This window comes from Trachurus japonicus, chromosome 4 (genome assembly GCF_045865225.1).
Source record: "Trachurus japonicus isolate A0001 chromosome 4, Traja_1.0".
Lineage (NCBI taxonomy): Eukaryota > Metazoa > Chordata > Actinopteri > Carangiformes > Carangidae > Trachurus > Trachurus japonicus.
Window position 1 is genome coordinate 9943867 of NC_140910.1, and position 20443 is coordinate 9964309.

General features: G+C 39.2%; 1 protein-coding gene across 3 annotated transcripts in view; it reads left to right on the plus strand.

The window, feature by feature from the left end:
* The window catches only part of naaladl2 (N-acetylated alpha-linked acidic dipeptidase like 2), a 557200-nt gene that overhangs the window by 230042 nt on the left and 306715 nt on the right, over positions 1-20443 (plus strand). For all 3 annotated transcript variants that reach the window (XM_085773820.1, XM_085773822.1, XM_085773821.1), the window contains 3 exons: positions 1893-2069; positions 4974-5151; positions 9877-10038. In XM_085773820.1, the coding sequence (XP_085629946.1) occupies positions 1901-2069; positions 4974-5151; positions 9877-10038 (509 nt within the window). In that variant the 5' untranslated portion in view covers positions 1893-1900. The remainder of the gene's footprint in view (positions 1-1892; positions 2070-4973; positions 5152-9876; positions 10039-20443) is intronic.

Consider the following 20443-nt stretch of genomic DNA (forward strand, 5'->3'; position numbering starts at 1 on the left):
TGCGATATCTGATCAATGCCACATCCATTGTGCTCTGTCTCAGCTGATCGCGCTCATATGGAACTTTTCTTATTGAAAGTGCAGCCAAACACCAGACTGAAGAGAGAGGAACACACACGTGCGCCGCGAGCGTTGTAATCGGTCACAAATCATTGCTATACGGCATGTTGTGAGCTTGAAGATCTGCACGACATCGGCTCACAACCCAAGCGTCACAGCCGGGTCAGGAGGAACAGTAACAACAACGAAGTAGTTGGATTTTTTTCACTCGCCAGAGTGGCCAGTCAGCCGCTTCCTTTACTCGCCAAAGCATCAAAGCTTTTGCGACTGGCGACCGCTAATTTTGAACCCTGGGCGGAATATTTCTTTACGTTCATCTCCTTTCTTTTCCTCTTTTTTTTCCTACCGCCCTCACTCTCAGAGAAATTACACCGAGCGGGGGGTAATGTACATAAACACAGATATATAAAACACTTTTTTAAAAGACTATACACATGAATTTAATGCCTCACTAATCCATATTAACATTAGCAGATGCACATTTCAGCTCCGTTCATCGGACTTTTATCAATAAAGTTTAGGCTACTCACCAGAGGCTCAAACGCAGACGTGTGTAGCCATGTTGTTGTGGTGTTTTATCCCTGTATACTGTTTAATCTGTCTTGTTACTGTGTTGTATTTTTGTGACCTGCCAAGGGACTACAGATGCAAATTAGCTTAAAGCTACAATCTGGTATAGTGCATCAAATGGCAACATTTATGTTTTAACTGTACATTGTCCCTTTTAAATAAATTAAAAAAAAACTAAAAAAAAACTTCACATACACACACACTCCGGGCACAAGGAAGAATACACGGCTCGTCTGTCCAGGTTCCGCTTTTTTAAGAGACAGGGACATGGAGTTCAGTAATGTATAACCTCAAAAATAGAATTTAGCGAAGTACATGTGGCTAAAGGCTGGCAGAGAGAGAGAGGAAAAACAACAACACGTCTGCACGTACACCCTGACGGTGTCTGATTGGTTACTCTACTTCACATCACGTGAACTCCTCATGTCACCTGAATCTTTTACACTTCCAGAAAGCCACATTCTCCACACTTGAAATAAACAAAACATTCCTTTTAGACAAGATGTAAATAAATGTGTGTATATTAATCTTTTTAATCTATTTATTGACATATTTATGATTTTATCATAAATCCTATTTATTCAAGATTATTTTAAATCAAACTCATTTCTTAATTTATTGATCTAATCAATTAACTGATAGCTGGACTCGGATAAGGGCCTAGTAACCTGGGTTACACTATACCTGGTAACTGGAAATCCCAGTTACATTTCTGGAATCAATAAATTCTGTTCAATTTCATAATTTTGATGTCCACTACCAAAATTCCAATTTTAAATATGTGCTACTTTTTTAAAACTAAAATCTGGACTATTGTCCATTGATTTTAGAACCAAGAAGAGATTTACTTTAGGACAAGGGTTAAGTTGAGTGTTTTAACACTTGCTGTTTTAAAAACTTTATCTGATTACCATTGTTTGCGGTACGACAAATAGATTATCTTAGTGAAAATCAAAATGATATTGAAGGATACAATTCAGTTGCAAAGAAACCAGCTCATTACTGCACTACCACGTGGAGGCTGTGCAGTTACTGTGTTCCTGCTCTTCTTTTCATGGGGATAAGTAGCAGTGTTTGAGGTGTAGATTTCAAGTTATATATATTAATATGGTACTTGATGGTCCTTTTGCCCTTGGTATGGGCATGGTGCGCTATGCCCCACCAAATTTGCCAGGAACAGTTTTAGTAAAGTCTGGATTAAATACAGACATAAACAAATATGGTAGCTATGTGAATGTAAATTTTGTGCACGTGTATTCCAGGTGACAATATGGCATACAGGAAGGTGTGTGACACCCAAGGTGGGCCACTGGTCAGTGAGGTTCTGCACTGCTCTGGAGGTCTGGATCTTGACTGGGACCTGGACAAGGAGGAGCTGCAGGAGCCAGGACCAAGCATGGACCGCATGCAGATGCAACATGTAGATTGCCAGAGATCAGGTAAGATTAGCTCCAATTTGTATCTCTTCGCTTTTTCCCCACAATTCCCATATCAGCCAAGGTATCTGCTGAAAGAGTGAAATAAAGCAAGACGTCCAACGTGTCCATGGTTTACAGTCATTTTGAAAACAGCTGGGGAGCATTATTAGGCACTACACAGAGCGTAAAACCCCAGTAGCTGTTCTGAAATCACTGTGAACCTCGGCCTTGCATGGCTTACTGCTTTCATGAAATTAACTCTACATAGACTTGGCAATGTTTTATGAAGAGAATGGGTAGCAAGAGGGGAAACAAACAACAACCAAAACACAAAAAAAACAAAAAGCATTATTTATTGATTTTCTCCCAAAGCAATTAAGTTCTTCAGCATGAATTAGAATGATTGTGAGGTGACAGAGGTGCAGCATTACAAAAACACAGTGGACAATCTTGCTTTCCACAGTGGAAATCAAGATTGGTGTGGTTATAAACATTTCTCAAAACATCATCATTGATGAATAATATTAGCCCTCCACTTAACATTTCTTTCTTTCTTTCTTTCTTTATGGTATTTGACTCTGGACCACTACATTTCAATTGAGTGGTGCCAGGAGCAAAGATATTGCTCCACCATCCTCTCTTGCAGGGGCAATTTGCATCTCGGCTGAGGATCAGAAAGTTTTTGTATATTTCTGTTTTGCAAGCGGCAGCAACATCTAACATTTTTAAAAGTCTGGCACCGTAGTAATGATATAATTCTATCACAGGTGTGTCTATGGAATATTTTACAACAGCTTCAGTTGCAGTTAAGCCAATCACAATCAACCACACAATCCATTTTCTAATGTGTCTTTTGGGGAGCAATTTTGTAATAAAATTAATTAAAAGCTCCATTAACATAATGACCTGCAGATTCCAAATTTCACTTGCTCAGTTGCATTAGCAGCCAAACACAATTAATCCACAGTAGAAAATGACTATCTTTTGCAAAACTCTTTGTGTAGAAAGTAATTATTATACACCATCTATTTTTACAACTCAGAATACATGGAGATACATACTTCAGTGTCTCCCATTTAAAGCAATCTGCTGTGATTATGAAGAGGTGATTAATATGCTTTTCTAACAGGACAATTACACTCATTAAATGTAAATTAATACAGTCTGACTAATGTCATAACAGTAAGATGAGTTTGAATTATTTACAAAACATTCATATGTCTCACAACCATCAGTGTTTAATCAGAATTATTATGTCCACTTTATATAATTCCCATTTGCTGCTGAACATATGTTAAATTAAATTATTCAATGTGTATGACAAACATCTGATTGAATGAACTGATTTTTTTTACAGCATCATACTAGGTTTTTGATGATCTAAAAAATATGGACGACAGAGACATTATTCAGAAACTCTTACAAATTATTCAGAAACAACACTTCACTGTTAAAAAACAGTGTATTTAATGTAAGAAGTTTGCCACTGCCAGCAGCTGCAGAAGGGAGAAACTTCAAAAGTAGCCTACAGCTACACTTGAGTTCCTCAGTTTTGAGTTGTGCCTGGAGTTCTGGAATAGTAGTTGTGTTCTATCCTCACAAATGCCTCCTGAAGCAAGCCGACTGATTGTTTGAAAACTAAACATTAAGTATTGACTTCATTTCCCATTTACAGTTTTCCCATTACACTTAGAGTTTTGTGTCTGTTAGCTATAGCCAACTCCACCTGTCTCTCTAGCAGACAAGATTATAGAGGCTGAGCTTACATTGATTTTTATATTTTGTTTTCTCTTGATCACTCATGATGATCATAGTATTGACATTTGTATTTTGACACACACATCACTGTGATCTTGGCATAATCCATAATCTCCTCTGAGAGGTATCTGATTCACAAGACAAGGTGCTCAGTGTTGCATGAAGATGAGGCATTGTCTGCAGCTTCAGTTGCTTCTCTGGTAACAGTTGTAGTTGTGGAGACGCTGGTTGATATTGTCCAAGATGGCTGCATCTGAGTGAGTCCAGACCCCTGTCGTACACAGACCCAGGCTTTTAACTAGCTCCCCTGCTCCAGAAGACTGCAGTGTAAAAAAAATACACTCAACACCCCTGACTGACAAAACATGTGCACATGAGCATTTCACTGCAGATTTCAAAAGCCCTGAGCCAGATCTTCCCGTGTCTGTTAAGGGACCAGTCCAGTCTAGATGTACCTTGGTGTTTTTAAGTGTGCACCATCTCAGTGTCCTTCCCTCGTGTGTTGATTGGCTGAAGGGTGACCTTGGACCTTCTAGCTGTCTCCATGCCTGAAGGCCTTCTTTGTAGGCTTCTGTATGACTGATGAAGGTCTAGATGTTACTGGAGATCCAGGGCAGTGAGAAGTATTTGCTTGTATATAATAATCCATACAGTAGTTATGTTGTCCATGGTGCTTTCAGTCTTTTTGACAAGGTCAGTGTCCTTATCATTATTCTGTGATCCCAACAATACAACAATTTGCTGCTGCCTGTGTCAGGAGCTTTCTCACTGGTCAGTGATAATATGTGATTAACTGGCACCATAATCGATCTGCCCCTTTGAGGAAAAACTGTGCCATTGTAAGAGCATATATTAGCATACTGTATGTGAGATGTCTGCTGTTGTTGTGATTGACAAAATAGAGAAATAGAGAAATCTTCTGTCATGCTACCAAATCTTTGTGGCAGTACTTACAGATAAACACTTTACCAAACAAGTTGACCTTGTCTGTTGACAATGAATATCTGTACTAAACTGTTCAGTGGTTGTGACATTTCAGTTAAACCCATCTGATGGACTAAATAACCCACAGACCAATCTCACCATTAAACCTGTATGAATGATTACATTGTATCATCATATTAAATACAGTCTAGTTTAAATTGTTTTCATTGTTATTACTTGCAGGGTGTTCAGATCCTGGCCCTGATCCTGACCCTGAGCTGATGGAGCCTATCCAGCCATCAGTTTCAGTTTCGCCACATGGACGGTTTGAGCGACTCCAAGAAGATCCCAACTACATCTCTCACTTCACAAGGTCTCCTGCCCTTAAAGGTCAACGGAGACTCCACTGCTTCCTGCTTAGGTAATTTCAGGCCTGCTGACATAGCCTGCCTAGAGGTCAAGAGATTCTTTGTTACAGGTATGGAGGTCATAAAACATGTTCATGGCCAGGAATGTTAATACCACTTTTCACAAACATTTCAAAAACAAGATTCCAAGTGTTTCACACAGCCAGAACCTGTTAATCAGTTAAAATACACAAAAAATAGAGAAAACACGACAAATGGAGTCAATAACTTGTTCAATAAAACAATAACTTGTCCAGAGCACAGGTGTTTGGACAGTTACTCTTTTTTATTTTTTTATTTTTTTATTTTTTATTTTTTTTGGGGGGGGGGGGCTTCGCCACATTGATTATGAATTAAGATAAGCACAAATCTTATGGATGACTGGGTAATTTGTTTAGTAACTCCTTTATGACTGTGCATAAATTCAAAACTACCTGTATGTGTCAGGTTGTAGGAAACATTTCCTTGACAATGATTAAATGAAGACGTCATGATAATCAAAAGAACAAACAAACACTGTTTGGCTCATTTTGGCAGCCAGGCTTCTGTCAGTCTGCCCCAGCTGTGGCTACACGCGTAGCTTACCACCACTAGGTGTGAATGTGGTATGAATGAATAATGGTTTCTGTAAAGCACTTTGGATGTTGGGAAAAGCGCTATATAAATGTAATCCATTATTATTATTATTATTATTATTAAAAAAAACATGTTGGTTTCTGTGTTAAAGCTCAGTAGCCCATTAGCAGTCATACTGGCATTAACAATGATTTCACTGATGACGGAAAGATGAATATAGTCAGTGTTTCCCACAGGATTTCAGGAGACCATGGCGCGACTGGGGCCGCCACAGTCTCGTTAATTAATGGGAAATGTACTGTTCTCTCTATGTGTTATGCTCTTGCGTGAACACAGATTAAACAGCCAGCCAAACTCCTTATTCAAGAGCCAGGAAGTGAGCGGCTTGCTCCTTTAATATCTTCTTACACATAAGTCAGCATTTCTGACTGCACTGAATTCGGTGTAAAACTAGAAAAGAAAGATACAAAAAAGTGTCTTAAAGAGGAACTAAACCCCTAAACCACTTTTTTCTGCTGAAAACAAATGTATTTGGGTATAAGGTAGTGTTGTCAGTTGATTCTGGTCCAACTTTTGACATTTTAGTCAAAATATTTAAATTTGGTGTATTTTGTAGTAAAAATGTAGAGTGACTGCCCTCTATGGGTTGAAACACGGCTATTACAATCGAATTTTTCTATTGGCTGAGATGGAGGCAGATGACGTTTTGGAGGCAGCTTTCGTCACCGGCCACCAGCTCCCTGGCCAATCAGCACCGGCTGCTGCCTGCCGCTAACGGTTGCTAGGCACTCTAGCTGCTCTGCTGCGGCTAACGGTTGCTAGGCACTCTAGCTGCTCTGCTGCAGCTAACGGCTAACAGCTGCCTGAACGGGAATCGTTAGTGCGGCCGGCGCTAACGAGCCGTTAACGAGCTAACGAGCCAGCGGATCAGCTGTAGATGCTGTGTCACGGCTCTGGCGTCCTCTCCTAGTAGTGTCCACGCTACTAGTGCTGTTAGAGTAGCTCGTTAGTAGCTCGTTAGCGCTAGCAGAAGTGTCGATGTGTGTTTATTACTTTTTTTTCTCTTTTGTGTGATTTCGCGGGTGAATGGGGCGCAGGGGGGAGGGGGGATCGTAGAGTGCTCCTGGAGTCCCGCCCATAATCAAGGTATTTTTTGAATTTCAAGCTTAGAGCACGTCATCCAAAACTGAGGGGTTTAGTTCCCCTTTAATAAACAGCCATGTAAATATCAGTATCAACGTGTTGACTGCTTCATATTAACTCAACAGGTATTAGCACAGCAGGCTAGAAAACAAAGCAACTTTGCAGGTAAGTATACACTACTGTCACACAAGCACGGCATTAAACCGTTACTTTTATACACAAAATACCCTTGAAATATATCAACACATCTTATCAAACCTGTAAACTATGTGTAACACTTACAACCATTGCTTTCTGAGAGATAACTGCATTGATGCGGCCGTGAGACGATGTACACATACTCGTTTTTCCTCTCGTTTACGTTTTTACTTCCTACATCCGGTTCGGGAGATTTTCAAAATAAAAGCGCCGGAAATACATATAAATGTAGAAAACAGTAAATTAACATTTCAATGTCATTTTGAGTGTCTTTTAAACATATTAAACATATTCAGGGCAGAACAGGAAACACTGGCACAAACATCTGTGTATTCTGATTCAGTAAAATCCATCAAAAGTCACTTGATCTCTCAATTCAGTTATCATTCAACAGGATAATGATCCAAAACATACAGCCAAAACCAAAGAGGTTTTAGGACAAATAGGTTGAATATTTGAATATTTTGACTGTCCAAATAAATCTCAATCTGACTGATCTGTATTGCACTTTCTGAAGATCAGATTTCAGAGATCCCATAATAACCAAGAGCTTAAGGTGGCTGCAGTGAAGGCCTTGGGGGGTGTATCACCAGTGAAGATGCAAAGTGTAAGCTGATGCCTCTGATTCAAAGGCTTTATATTGCTTGGAGAGAGTAAAGGGATGGCATCATAATCATCGTAACAGATGGGTTGCTCTCACTTCACACATCACATAGACCCTAGAGCAACTGCTCCTCTACCTTCTGAGGACACAGGTTGAACACACACTAGACCCCCTGCAGTCTGCCTATAAGGAACATATTGGAGCAGATGATGCTATCTTTTTTTACATGCTCCACCATGCCCAATACTTATTATATTACCCTACTTTACATATTCTTTGATTTTTCAAGTACCTCTAACATCATCCAGTCCCATGAAATTTAAAGACAAGCTGGAAGGGGCAGGGCCATATACCTGTTTCATAATGTGGATTACCTGACTAAAAGACCTTAGCATGTCATGAAAGTCACTGGGATGAATGAAAGACAAGCCCAGTGTTTCAATGTCACTCGCTCACTCTGGATCGGCACATAAATGAATGTTATATGAAAATCGAAAATAGTGAGAAAAAAACAGACGCGCTGATCTCCGCATAGCGCTCTTTCTCTGTTATTGGCGTTCACACACACACACACACACACACACACACACACACACACACACACACACACACACACACACAGAAGTGCGCATGCATGACAGCAGTGCGCGGTAAAAGCGAAACGCATATTCTGTCCACTGCACGTGCGTGACTGCACTGAGTAACAGATAGCTAAACACTTGGTGTGGCGTTGAAAAGGTAAAAGGATGACCCAGACGTAGAAGTAAAATGAAGCTTTACTGTTTGTCTTGTCAGTTGCTTTACAAAGCCCACTCTTTCTTATGAAACTGAAATATGGATACAGAAAAAAGGTCAATTGCACTGTTAGCTTAAAACATAGAGCTACATGCTACATACAATGAAATATGATTTTTATCATTAGTTAAAATGTATGAAATAAGCAATCAATATGCACAAACTATAAATTATACAAATATAATATATAACAAACTTGCAAACAAAGCTTCTCTAGGGCTCAACGGCGGTGGATGAACCCGATTAAAGGTGGGATGCTGCTCTGGAGCACATTCATAACAGTATCCAAGATGACCGATCTGACCTCAGCCTTACCCATGTGACTAGCAAACAATAGAAAGGCAAGGAATTACAAAATGAAGGAGCACTTTTCAAAATAAAGCTACTGTAGGAGTCACTGCTGAGCCACATCACAACGTCCTCTATGGCCATCCATCCCCTTTTTGGGCAGTTTGGCCAGAATTTGGGTAGAATTGAGGCAGAAACCATATAACTTGACAATGTGGTCAAACTAATCAGCTGTAGCCTTAGGCTTTTCAGCTACTTGTGTCCACATTCCTAATTTATTTTGTCTCCATGGTCAGAACATAGATCAGCATGAAAACAGAAATGGACAGAGGGTCATCATATTTAATAATATCTTCCTTGGTTTTATCAATGCAAAACTGTCCTCATACCCTCCTAATCATGATGAATATGTGGTACATTGATGTTGTTTATAATCTGTATGATGGAATCTGCTCTTTTCAAGAAGGTCTTGAACCTGCCATCAAACAATGTACACATACAGTATCAGAATGACTTTACATTAGAATAACTGCTTCATGTGTTCCTGATATTAATAATTGAATTGGAAATTAATGTGAATGGAAATCCTTGCCTCATGTCCTCACCACATATCATTTCAATTTGGCACAGGTACTTGACCAAGCCTCTTCTCATGTCAGTGTCAAGCCTGTATGTGTCTGTCAATCCCTTCTTTGTCATCAAACTGTACCACAGACTGGAAAGGTGAGACCAGAGTACCTCTAGCACACTACCAGACACCCAGCCAATTGACACAGCACTTGTGAGGAGTCAAGATGCGGATGATGCACATAGACGTTGAGCCACTAGCCCAACACTAACACTGACTCAGCTAATAGCAGCCTATCACATGTCAACCTGCACATCAAGCACTACCTCACTTTTGCGGTGTTGAGAGGTACCTCAAAGACTCTCTTGGTCAGAACTCATTGTTGACCTTGGGAATAGAAGACGGCAGAAAGGTTCAGTCTCAAAGTCCACTTTCTAACTTTTTACAGGCCATTTTATTAGCTTTTTTCCAGAAGGTAGATAAACTAAATCTGATGGGGATTAATTGATCGGAAACAAGCAACATCATGTCTTGATTCATTTCTGACCTTTTACTCTTTCTTTACAGGTACTTCCTGGCAGCAGTGGGTCTTTTTGTCCTGGGTCTCCTGATTGGCTGGTTCACTCACACACCAACCGTCAAACCGCCTGTCCCCCCAGTGGATAGCTCTGACCTACTGGAGGAGCTGCTGAGAAGAATTACAGCCGACAAGATAGACGCTCTGCAGAGGTAAGATCCCAACTCACACTGAAACTTTAAAAAGCAAAAAGTCAAATTTGGCTGTGGACATAAAGTGGAAACAAAGGCAGACACTCACTAGGATATTTGCAGAGACAGAATGGTGCTTAGTAACTGCAAAGATTTGTCATTTGCTGTGCGAACTGATTGAATTGTTTCAATTTAGTCTTTTAAGAGGAAGCAGATCGAGCAACACAATGTGTGGTGCATTGGTTTACCATATTTCAAAAGGGCAAGTGATTAAAACAGGTTGAATAGAGCAATTTCTTTTGTTCTGCAACTGTAGTTGTTGTGTAGTGTTATTTTGTTCTTGTCATCTCAAAAAAACAACTTAAACTTAAACGACATGCAGATTGTTCCTTAATGACAGGAGGTAAAGTTAAATATATATACATTTAGTTAGTATGCAGTCAAGACTGTAATCAATAGAAAGCACATTGGGTGTTTAAACACTTCAAATAACCACATTTTACAATCACATCTTATATTTCTATATACCCAAATGACCCTTTGTGCATCGAGACATTAAGATGCGCCAAAATAGGCAGGTGCACAGAGGGCCTAATCTGGACACAACTCTTACACACAAGCAGAGTGTGCAGAAGATGCATGTAGAAGCTGTGGTCATTTGGGTTCAACGTTTCAAAACACCTTCAGACTTTGGAGTTTCTTTGTCACATGTTGTACAATGTGGTCATGTGTTATGGACATCTCCTGAATGTGGCTATGTAGAGAAGCTTCATTCTTACTACCAGGGAAAACCTCCACACTGTTTCAAATTCATCACTTAGATTTGTCCAGGTTTCATAATGACTGGAGCATTTATTCATAATTCATATATATTATATAACATAACACATAGCCTAATATATATATATATCATATAACGCAAAATATTTTTTTACTCAGATTCAAGCCATACTTCCCTCTTGAGCTGTCACTGATCAGTCAAAATACTGATCAACTGACCTCAAATAGAGTTTAACTCTGTGTAAAACACTGCACAATATAGTATTAATACACCAAGTTGGAAGCGCACCTGTCTTTTAAAAGGAAAGGGAGATGTGCAGCCATTTTGAACTGCTGACATAGAAAAAATAGACATAGAAACACCCTAAATGCACTTGTGCCATTTGCTTTAGCCCATGTGCTTTGGACCATGAAAATAGAGTCTAAAATGTCCAGCTTTGACAATGGAGCCTGATGTTCACATTCTGCTACTAACAGTCAGTGTTTGATTTGTGTGACCTTATGAATTTGTCACCAGAGAGCATGCTCTGCAACCTGTCTGCTGCCTTTAATTTTTGGAACTGTCAACACAACCTTTCCTTAACCTGAACCCCACACGTCTTAAGTTCATCTTGACCTGACCAAACATTAATCACAGAGACAATATCTCTCTGATCTCTTTACTTGTAATCTCATTCATTCCCAGACCTAAACAGACTTACTCCTTTTTTTTTTTATCCCTGACGATGATCTGTCGAACTTTAAAAGCACTTTTTGTTCCCTTAGACAGAAAAACAGCGAAAAGAGAAAAGAGTAGAGGATTTTAGAGAGAAGTTGTTAGAGGAAAAAAACAAAAACATGCTGTTGATGAAGTTTAATGGATGTTCAAAGAAGGTAACAGAGAGTACAGTATGAAAACACCACATCTATCAAAAGTCTGACCTGTGAGTGATGATTTATTTTTATCCAAAGAAGAAAGGAAAGAGAAAAATAGTAGAATAGTAGAGAAAAAACAGAAAACGAGATAAAGACTCTCAACTAGGTAGCAAACCTTTTTTTTTAACTGATACAAACCTCGATCAACCTGAACGCTGCCTTCTCCAAGCCAAGGGATCATGGGATGCCTGGGTATATGTGTCTCTGTGAGATAACTGGCTTTGCCACTGAACTGAGACAATCATGTCACCATGGTTTCTCTCTGAGTTTCCCATGCTTTTCCTTATTTATTTTCTCACATTTACATTTCAGTGTGCTAGAATCATCCCCACCTACTCGTCCATAACCACCAAAGAACCACACACACTGCATCGCTACCATCTGCGACAATGATGGAGTGTTTGTTTTCTGTTGGTGGATGACAATGAGTGGGTTACTAATGAAATTAAATGGATATTTTCTCCCCCTGCTAGTCCTCACTTAATTAATATATAATTTGGTGTAAGTAATTTATCTCTGACCTCTGTTTAACCTGCACAATAGACCAGCATGAAATTTATACAGCCCTGCTGTATATTATCTTATACCTTAGAATCGCTGTGGTCAGTAGTTCACCCACGCTGAAGGCTACAGTAAGCTATATTTATTGATTTTATGCATTAGAGGCTATTTCAAATAGAAACATTTGAGTCAATCAGTATTATGAGGTCATGTTATAGTTGTTGCCATCTGACCTCAACAGACCTTGTTCTCATTGTGCTGTGAAGGAGAAAAGACACTGAAATAACCTCAGTCAAAAAAAAACATAGAATGGAGCAGTCATGTCTCTGACAAATGTGAAATCACATGCAACTAATTTGCAACAGTGAGTTACAAGCAGTGGCATCATTTATTGGTCTGAATAGTGTGGGGAGAACATACAAATTATGTTCACAAAATACTTGACTCGGGGCTCGGGTGACTCGCTCTCCAAAAAAAAAAAAAAAAAAATGCTTATAGTGTATTGTTTCCTTTTAGATGAGTCCAGGGCAACATAAGCATTGCATTTCCTGGGGAACAGTGTAAATCAGAAATAAAAGCATCTTTCTAATACAAGACCTGAACTAAATTCCTCTTGGCAATTAAAGTAAATAAAGTATTTGATAATTTACAGTGGACTAAAACCATTGTATTGTATCTAAAGAGCACACACTAAACGGTATAAATAAGATCATTTTACCAGATTGAGCAATCAGGTAATGATTCACCTCCTCTGGTGAACTCACACTAAAGCAGATGTAAACAAAATGGAGAACGTGGTAGAGATAACGAGATTACTAACATTTTGACTGAGAAACAAACAAAAACAGTCTTAATTAGTCTGGGTGAAGAGAAATAATCGTGGTGATGCAGTTCACACAGACGAGATTTCAGTTTTAATATCTGTCTACGGAGCTGTGTTGGCTAACCTTAGCCTCAAATTAGCTCCTAGCTCCTATTTTTGTTGTTGCTTGGTAACACCTGCTTTTGAACTGACATAATCATAATTATAATGGTTCTAAAGTGTGAATACCACATGGTATCAAACATGGGTCTGCAAGTCATTCAGAAGACATGAGCAGTTTATGTGGTCTGAACATCAGCACAGACCATGGTTCAGGACTAGGATTCTGCTCCTGTAGGGAGGGGTGAGTTTGGGTTGAATCACACTAAAAATCTCTAGTTTAAGGCCAACTTCACGAGTGATTCAGCTGTTGGACAAATCTGTAAGGTCTTGGTTATTCTGGCTCGTGGATGCATACATAGACAGTTGTGGACATAGATGTAAAGTTGTTCTGTTCTCTTTTTCCCCATCTATACTCATCTTGGAGTCTGCTTTGAAGATCCATTCCATTCACGATGAAGAGTATAGATTGTTGTTTATGTAGTTCACACATGCTACAAATCAAATTAAACATGCAAGATGCTACAGCGAGGGTAGCAGTGGAGCAGTGGAGTAAATTACAGCTTCAAATCACAACTTATGATTTTGTAGCGTTCCAGGCAACCCACTCGTGTTTTTCCGACCTGTTTTACCTGTGAAAAGTCACTATAACGGCCACTCGTAACTTCCGACCCGTGAACTCGTACCAGATCAAACTGGTACAACTTCACAGGTCGGAAAAACACGAGTTACGAGTTTCCTTGAACGCACCATAACAGTCCTCGTCCCTACGTCGCCACATTCACGGCGTCCCTTGGCTGCACACACAGCCCTGCATGCCGTTCTCTCTCCTCATTGGATAAAAACTGTAGGATACGAGAAATGTTTTCTCCTCGGCTCAGAGCAGAGCAGAGGGACTGACAGACCCGTGTTTCAGACCAAACACTCTATGTAAGTGATTGCTGTCGGAAGATAGAACTATTTAAGACTTATATTAACACAAATATATCACTTACTTCTGCTTTAAGAAGGACATTTTGAAAACAAATAATGTGATGTGTAGGGACTTCTCCTGTAATGTATGCACCTGCACACATTTTCCAATGGGTTCATTCTTTTTTTTCTTGTCGTTGTCCGTTTGTGTGTGCATAACTGCAGTTTTTAGCCTGACAATTATTTAAATTGCCCAGAAAATAGTCTAATGAAGCTACCACAACTATGGTACCTTTTTTTTGAGACAGTGGCTGACAAATTGAGGGTGATATGTGAGTGTTAATTAATTGTTGTTTGTTTTTGTGGTATTCTCTCACATTAGGTGATTGATGGATGACCAGCTCGATATTCAACATATAACAGTCAACATGCGTATCTGTCTTATATTGTGGACCAAAGACATACACCACTCTTTTTTCTCAATAAGGGAGTCAAGGAAAAAAATATACAGTATTTTTTTTTCTTACTTGCCACTGTAGAAACTTTATACAAGCAATTCTTTTTAAATTTACACTTCAAAGAGGTGTGTAAGCATGCAAAGCTACTTTGAGAGAAACTGGATTAAGTTCAAATCCCTAGAAGATGGTTTCCCACTGCTAGTACTGTATCTTAGTCTTTCTGATACTTATCTCTCCTGCTAATTGTACTACTGTATTATATTCACTGTCACAGCTGGAGAGAAGAGCCCTCTATTGTATACATTTTATTTTATTTTTTTTGTTTCTCTGTGCAAAGAGTTAGAGCATTTTTGTTTTTTTTTCTGAGAGAGGTATGGTAATCCTGGAGCTGTAGTTTTTAACCCCTGGCCTTTAATTAGTGCTGATTCAAGCTGGATGATGTCTCTGGTTGTTTCTCCAGTGATACTTCATCTAGCAGATATGGATTTTGCTGTGCTAGCATCAGGATAACAAATGTCATGGAATATTATCATGCTGTGCATTCGTCATCTGTTTCCTCAGCATTCTTTGTTTATATAAAGACATTTTCTGTTCGCTACAAATGAAGCACAACATGGACCAGTCATTTCACAGTGAAATTGGTTATGGACTTGCATGTTAACTAATTGCTCACCTACTGTGTGTGTGTGTGTGTCGGGGGGGGTATCTAAGAAATGTCTGTACCTGAATCATATAATAACTTTAAGTTAGGTTAGGTTTTGGATTACCACAGTTTCAATCTCAAAACACATGACAGTAATTAAGACAGCTGGAAACAATAAAACTTCTAACGGCTACTTTATTTATTTGTCTATATCTTCGAAAAATTTTACTCAATAAGAGCTTCTCTTTCACTCGCCTGACCTGAGGTGGTCTCTTTCCTCTCTCTCTTCAGCAGGTAGAACGATGGTCAGCACTCATTGGCTGTAAACATTGTACTGGTTAAATGTACAGAATATATGAGGCAAATAAACCTAGAAAATGACATTGACATTGAAAATTACTGAGCACTTGTAATGTAAAAATGAGGAAAGAAATAGTAATTAAAAAATCACATTATAAGCGGTAAAGTTTATTAATTTTCCAGTTAATGCCCCTTTGTTTGCTTACAGCTATATTAATAGACTATAACCTTGGTTACATAAAGAATTATTTGTGTAAAATAGACACAGACTTGTATACTGCTTTTTTGTCCCCTGTGCCTGTTTTCTTTTCTTTTCTTTTTTTCTTCCTCTTCTTTGTGTGTGTGTGATGTGGGCGCCATTGTCTAAGTAACATTATGGCAGTAACACTGTGGTGTTCCCTATAACATCAAGACTGTGAATAGCAATATGATGCCAAAAGGATGAATACAAATCCACGGCATAATAAGTAAGACAGCAGCTGAACTGAGACATTATGCAATTTGCAGCTGTTATATTTAAATTATTCTAACATTCAATGTCCCAGTGTTTGTTGCTGAAATATAGGCAAGGCATATTTTATTCTCATGAAGATGATTTCTTGTTGATATAAAGGGACTGGGGGTGGGGGTGGAGAAAGAGGTGGATACATGGCATGAGAGAAACTGATGAAGATGTAAAGGGTGTGCAGGCATCAGGAAATGAATATAAATACACAGAGAGAGTGCAGAGCATCTTAGGCCATCACACACAAGCAGTGTTGCAGACTGGCAGTGTTTGCAACAGCAGGGATAGAAGCTGTTGATGAGAATCATAAATTTTGTGGTGGATTAAAATATTTGTGAAAGATTTCTTTCTTTCTTTCTTTCTTTCTTTCTTTCTTTCTTTCTTTCTTTCTTTCACAATCACTGCTGTTGTTTTCGTTTTGTTTTTTGGTTGTTTTTTTTTGACCAAATGGATATTCAAATATATAAATTAGACTTTGAAAAAAGTTTGCAAGGATATTTTTCATTGATGGTTGGATATTTTTGATTGATGGTTGGATATTTCTCAGTGGCATGATTTCATCATCAGAAAGCTATCTGTTGATGGATGAGAAGGTGGAAGCAAGTGAGCAAGGATTGAGTTTGGTTCAGAACCAACACTCTTGATTCTTATTTGTAAATTGAAACAGATATCAACTAAGTACTGCAATTGAATCCCCTCAGAATTCCCAATAATCTAAGTTTTTGTATCTGTATGTCTTAACATACTGTAATGTTTATTCTTAGAGTTGCTTGCAGATACAGTATAAGTAATAGACAGGGCCACCACTCCCTAAAAGCAGAACACGCACTGTGCGTAGGGCCTCATGTTTGTGCACAGTGCCGCATTTTGAGCGATATGCGCAAATTGTGCAACTGATGTTCTGCGCAATATAAGGCATGCAAAGGGCACCAAGTCAGCACAAGGCAAAAGAACAATGAGAGCAGTAATCTGACACCACACCTGCCGCTGCAGTGATTGACAACAATCAATATGTGATCGATCACTGGTCAGAGGCTGCAGGTGAAGAGACGGCATCCAAGAGACATCACAAATCAGGAGCAACAAAGGGGGAAAAATATATAACAAAAAGAAAGCCCTGGCTTCACTTTAAGGTGGTTATATTGTTGAAATAAAAATGTTAAACTTTGTCCGTATAAACACCTTCGAAAATTAAAATAAAAAATAAAAGTCTGCTTAGGGCCCCAATTTGGCCAAGGCCTGATAGACCGTTTTTAGGGTGCTGAGGTGAGATGACAGCTGTAGGTACATGGGAATGATGATGATGATAATAACAAAGTGGCTCTACAATTGCAAGATGTGTAGCTGAACTATGACTAGTGAACCAGTTGTCTCAAAAGCAAGATAGAAATAAGTAAGAAAATTCACACAAGGAAATGCTGGACACACCAGGGACAAAGACGATGTGGCCCAGAGGGAAGGGGAGACAGAGATACACGAGGGGAGCAGGTAATGAGGCACAGATGCAACACATTAGGGTGGAACAAGTAATCTCAGAGGGGGAGACACAGCAGTGCATGAGATGATGGATTTACAAGAAGAAGACAAAATAAAACAGGAGATTATGGAATTAAGAAACTGAAAAACATAATGTTTAAGATGCAAAGCTGGACTTCACACCACAGGACTTGTAAACCTAGTCCCACGTAACGCTTGTGTCCGCTATCACATCTTGGCTGCTGATTTACGATTTCAGCATTTGTGTTGGTTGTTTGCCCGCATCTAGTAAGCTAGTAGTAAGCAATGAAACTTGCCTTCATAGGGGAGAAAAGGAAAAAAAATAAAAATAAAAACCTCTCCACCCTTTCTCCATCAGTGATGTGCAGATGAAACAGTGGGCTATAATAAATAATTCATCTTAGGGCAACAAGTCTTGGTCAAAATTCATAGAAAGACTAGCCATCTGCATAGCGTAAAATATGGCTTGTGTACCCCAGCATGAACAGACAAGAAAGAGCAAACAGCAGCAGGAATAAATAAGAGACTGAGGCAGGGTGTTGATGGTGTTTTTGCTGAGCATGCATATGTTCTCCTCAGTCAAGGCTGGGCTTCGTCCTGCTAGAAATGTCTTCTGGTCTATATTTCGATTTTCTTGACAAGTGCAAACTTCAAACTACACAAGTGCGTTTCCGAGGACTCAAGGAAGCACGGCGTTGACTGTGAAGTTTTTTTGTTCAACAGTTCGCAATTATGGACTGGAACAGAATGGTAATGCTTAGAAACATCATTGCTACTCTGAAAATTGTATATTGTATTGATGCAGTCAAGTTTGTAATCACCAATTAAAGGGATAGTTCAACATTTTGGCAAATTGTCCCATTGCCATAATCCCTATAGTCATAGCAGTAGGTTCATTACCTTTAATTGTCGGTGCAAGCTATTTTTAGAATGGCGGAGCAGAGCCGCGAGCTGCTCAGAGCTACGCTACGGAGGCTAATGGGATTTCTTGGTTTCTTTCATCAAACTCAAACTGTGACAGCATTGCGTGTCACATCACTACACTACAGGTGTGTGTGACCCAACACACGTGTGGACACGTCGACTGCTCTCACGTCAAGAGTAGATGGTCGCAGTTTACTGGATTGTTATTTTTGCGAGCCTTTAGTTTATCAGCTCCTAAATCAACATCTAGTTTGTTCTCACAAAATAAAGTTTGTGACGTGGCTGCGTGGAGTGGACCTGCTCTGAACCTGAACTAGTGAGAAAAATACAGATGCATGAAAACCACAAAATGGAAACATTGTGGTAACTTTTGTGACCACAGCTGGCCCCACAGGCCACAGTGGTCTATAGTGGTAACCTCTCCAGGCAGGTCGGTCCTGTCTACTTTTTTAATGTTAAAGCCATTAATGAAAACAAAGCCATTTCTCTTTTATTCCCTCACCCAATGAGAATTGATAAGGGATTGGATCGATAAACAATATCAAATCAGAATTGCTAAATTCTTATTAATTCCCACCCCTATTCAGGAGAGAGTCTGTGTTCAAAATTAAAAAGATAATATTTGAATATATAGGCAATACATCCTGTTTTCTTGTTCTGTTTCTACATTATTATATAGCCAGTTCAAGAAAAATACATGTGTATTTCATTTACAGTGTGTGTGTGCGTGTGTGGCATATTTCTTATGTTGATTTTTGAAGCTTGATACACCATTCATCTCAAAATGAATGTCCATTCACCTGTACCGTATTTCAGTTAGTCTGTCTGGATTGACCTTTTCAGCAGGATGTGGGAATAACTAGCATCAATTTCCTTCCTTAGTGCCCCAAGGCTAGTGTTTTTATCACCCTATGCAAATAAAAACATCATCTCTTGTCAGAATGTGTTGCACTATTAAGAAATGTCATCTCCACAGGCAGATGTGTCATCACAGCCCAGAGCTGACATGTTCTCATCGTCCTCAGATGAGAGCATCACTGCTGCTGGTAGAAACACAGTCAACTCTGAAGTTAAGATTCTTACCACTTTAGCAGAAGAGGAATCAATCCACTGTATTTGCATGGCACTTACCAAAAAAAACAACAGCACATACACAACAATGATGCACAAAAGTATAATGACTTCAGAGGATTAAAGTAAAAGCAGGATTTTAACCTAGAAATTAATCTTGTTTTACTTTTACCTTAGTGCAAAAAAAACTACAGTACCTTTCTGCCCATAACTGATTATGGGGGTCTACTACTGTATATAACATATGAATGCATGCTGCCTCCTTTGTGTTGTGTTTGACTGAGCCAGTCCATCATGCATCAGATTTTTTTTTTTTTTTGTAATCACTAATGCAAAGTCTCTTACACAGTATTGCATTATGCTTAAATTGGTGAACTGGACATCATTACCAATCACAGTAAATGTACTTTAACTGACAAAGCGTTACAGGGGGAAACTTCCTGAGTTCAAGCAGCTATCACCTTTCAGCCCTGATGCCCACAGTCCCATGATTAGTATTTATTAGTGTAAATGCTTTCAGCATTATCACATTTTGTTCTTTGGTTCTTTGTTCGACCATCTTTCTTTATTATTATTCTCACATCTTTCTTTTTTGCAGTCTAACTAGTCCTGTTGTACATACTTTGTGCTACTTCAACAATTAAAACATCAAATTGTGCAGGACATTAGTGCTGTTATTCAAATTTGTAATACTCTTACAGTGGGTACTAGTTTCATTTGGACGTTTCCCTCACGTAACGCGTGATTCACGCGTTGCGTGAAATTGTAGGTCACACTGTAGCCACTAGGTGGAAGCATCGTACTGAGATGCAGCTCAAAAGATTTTGGGGTAATTCCACGTTTGACCACAACGTAGCTGCAATGGAGAGTGGCGCTGTTCATAGGCCATAGGTACTTAATTTGCAGCTGTGGTCGAGAGAGCTACAGAGTGGATGGAGAGAGGGACCGCTACGCCGGTCAATCAGATCCATGTTGTTTTTTTATTGTTTCACAGTGGT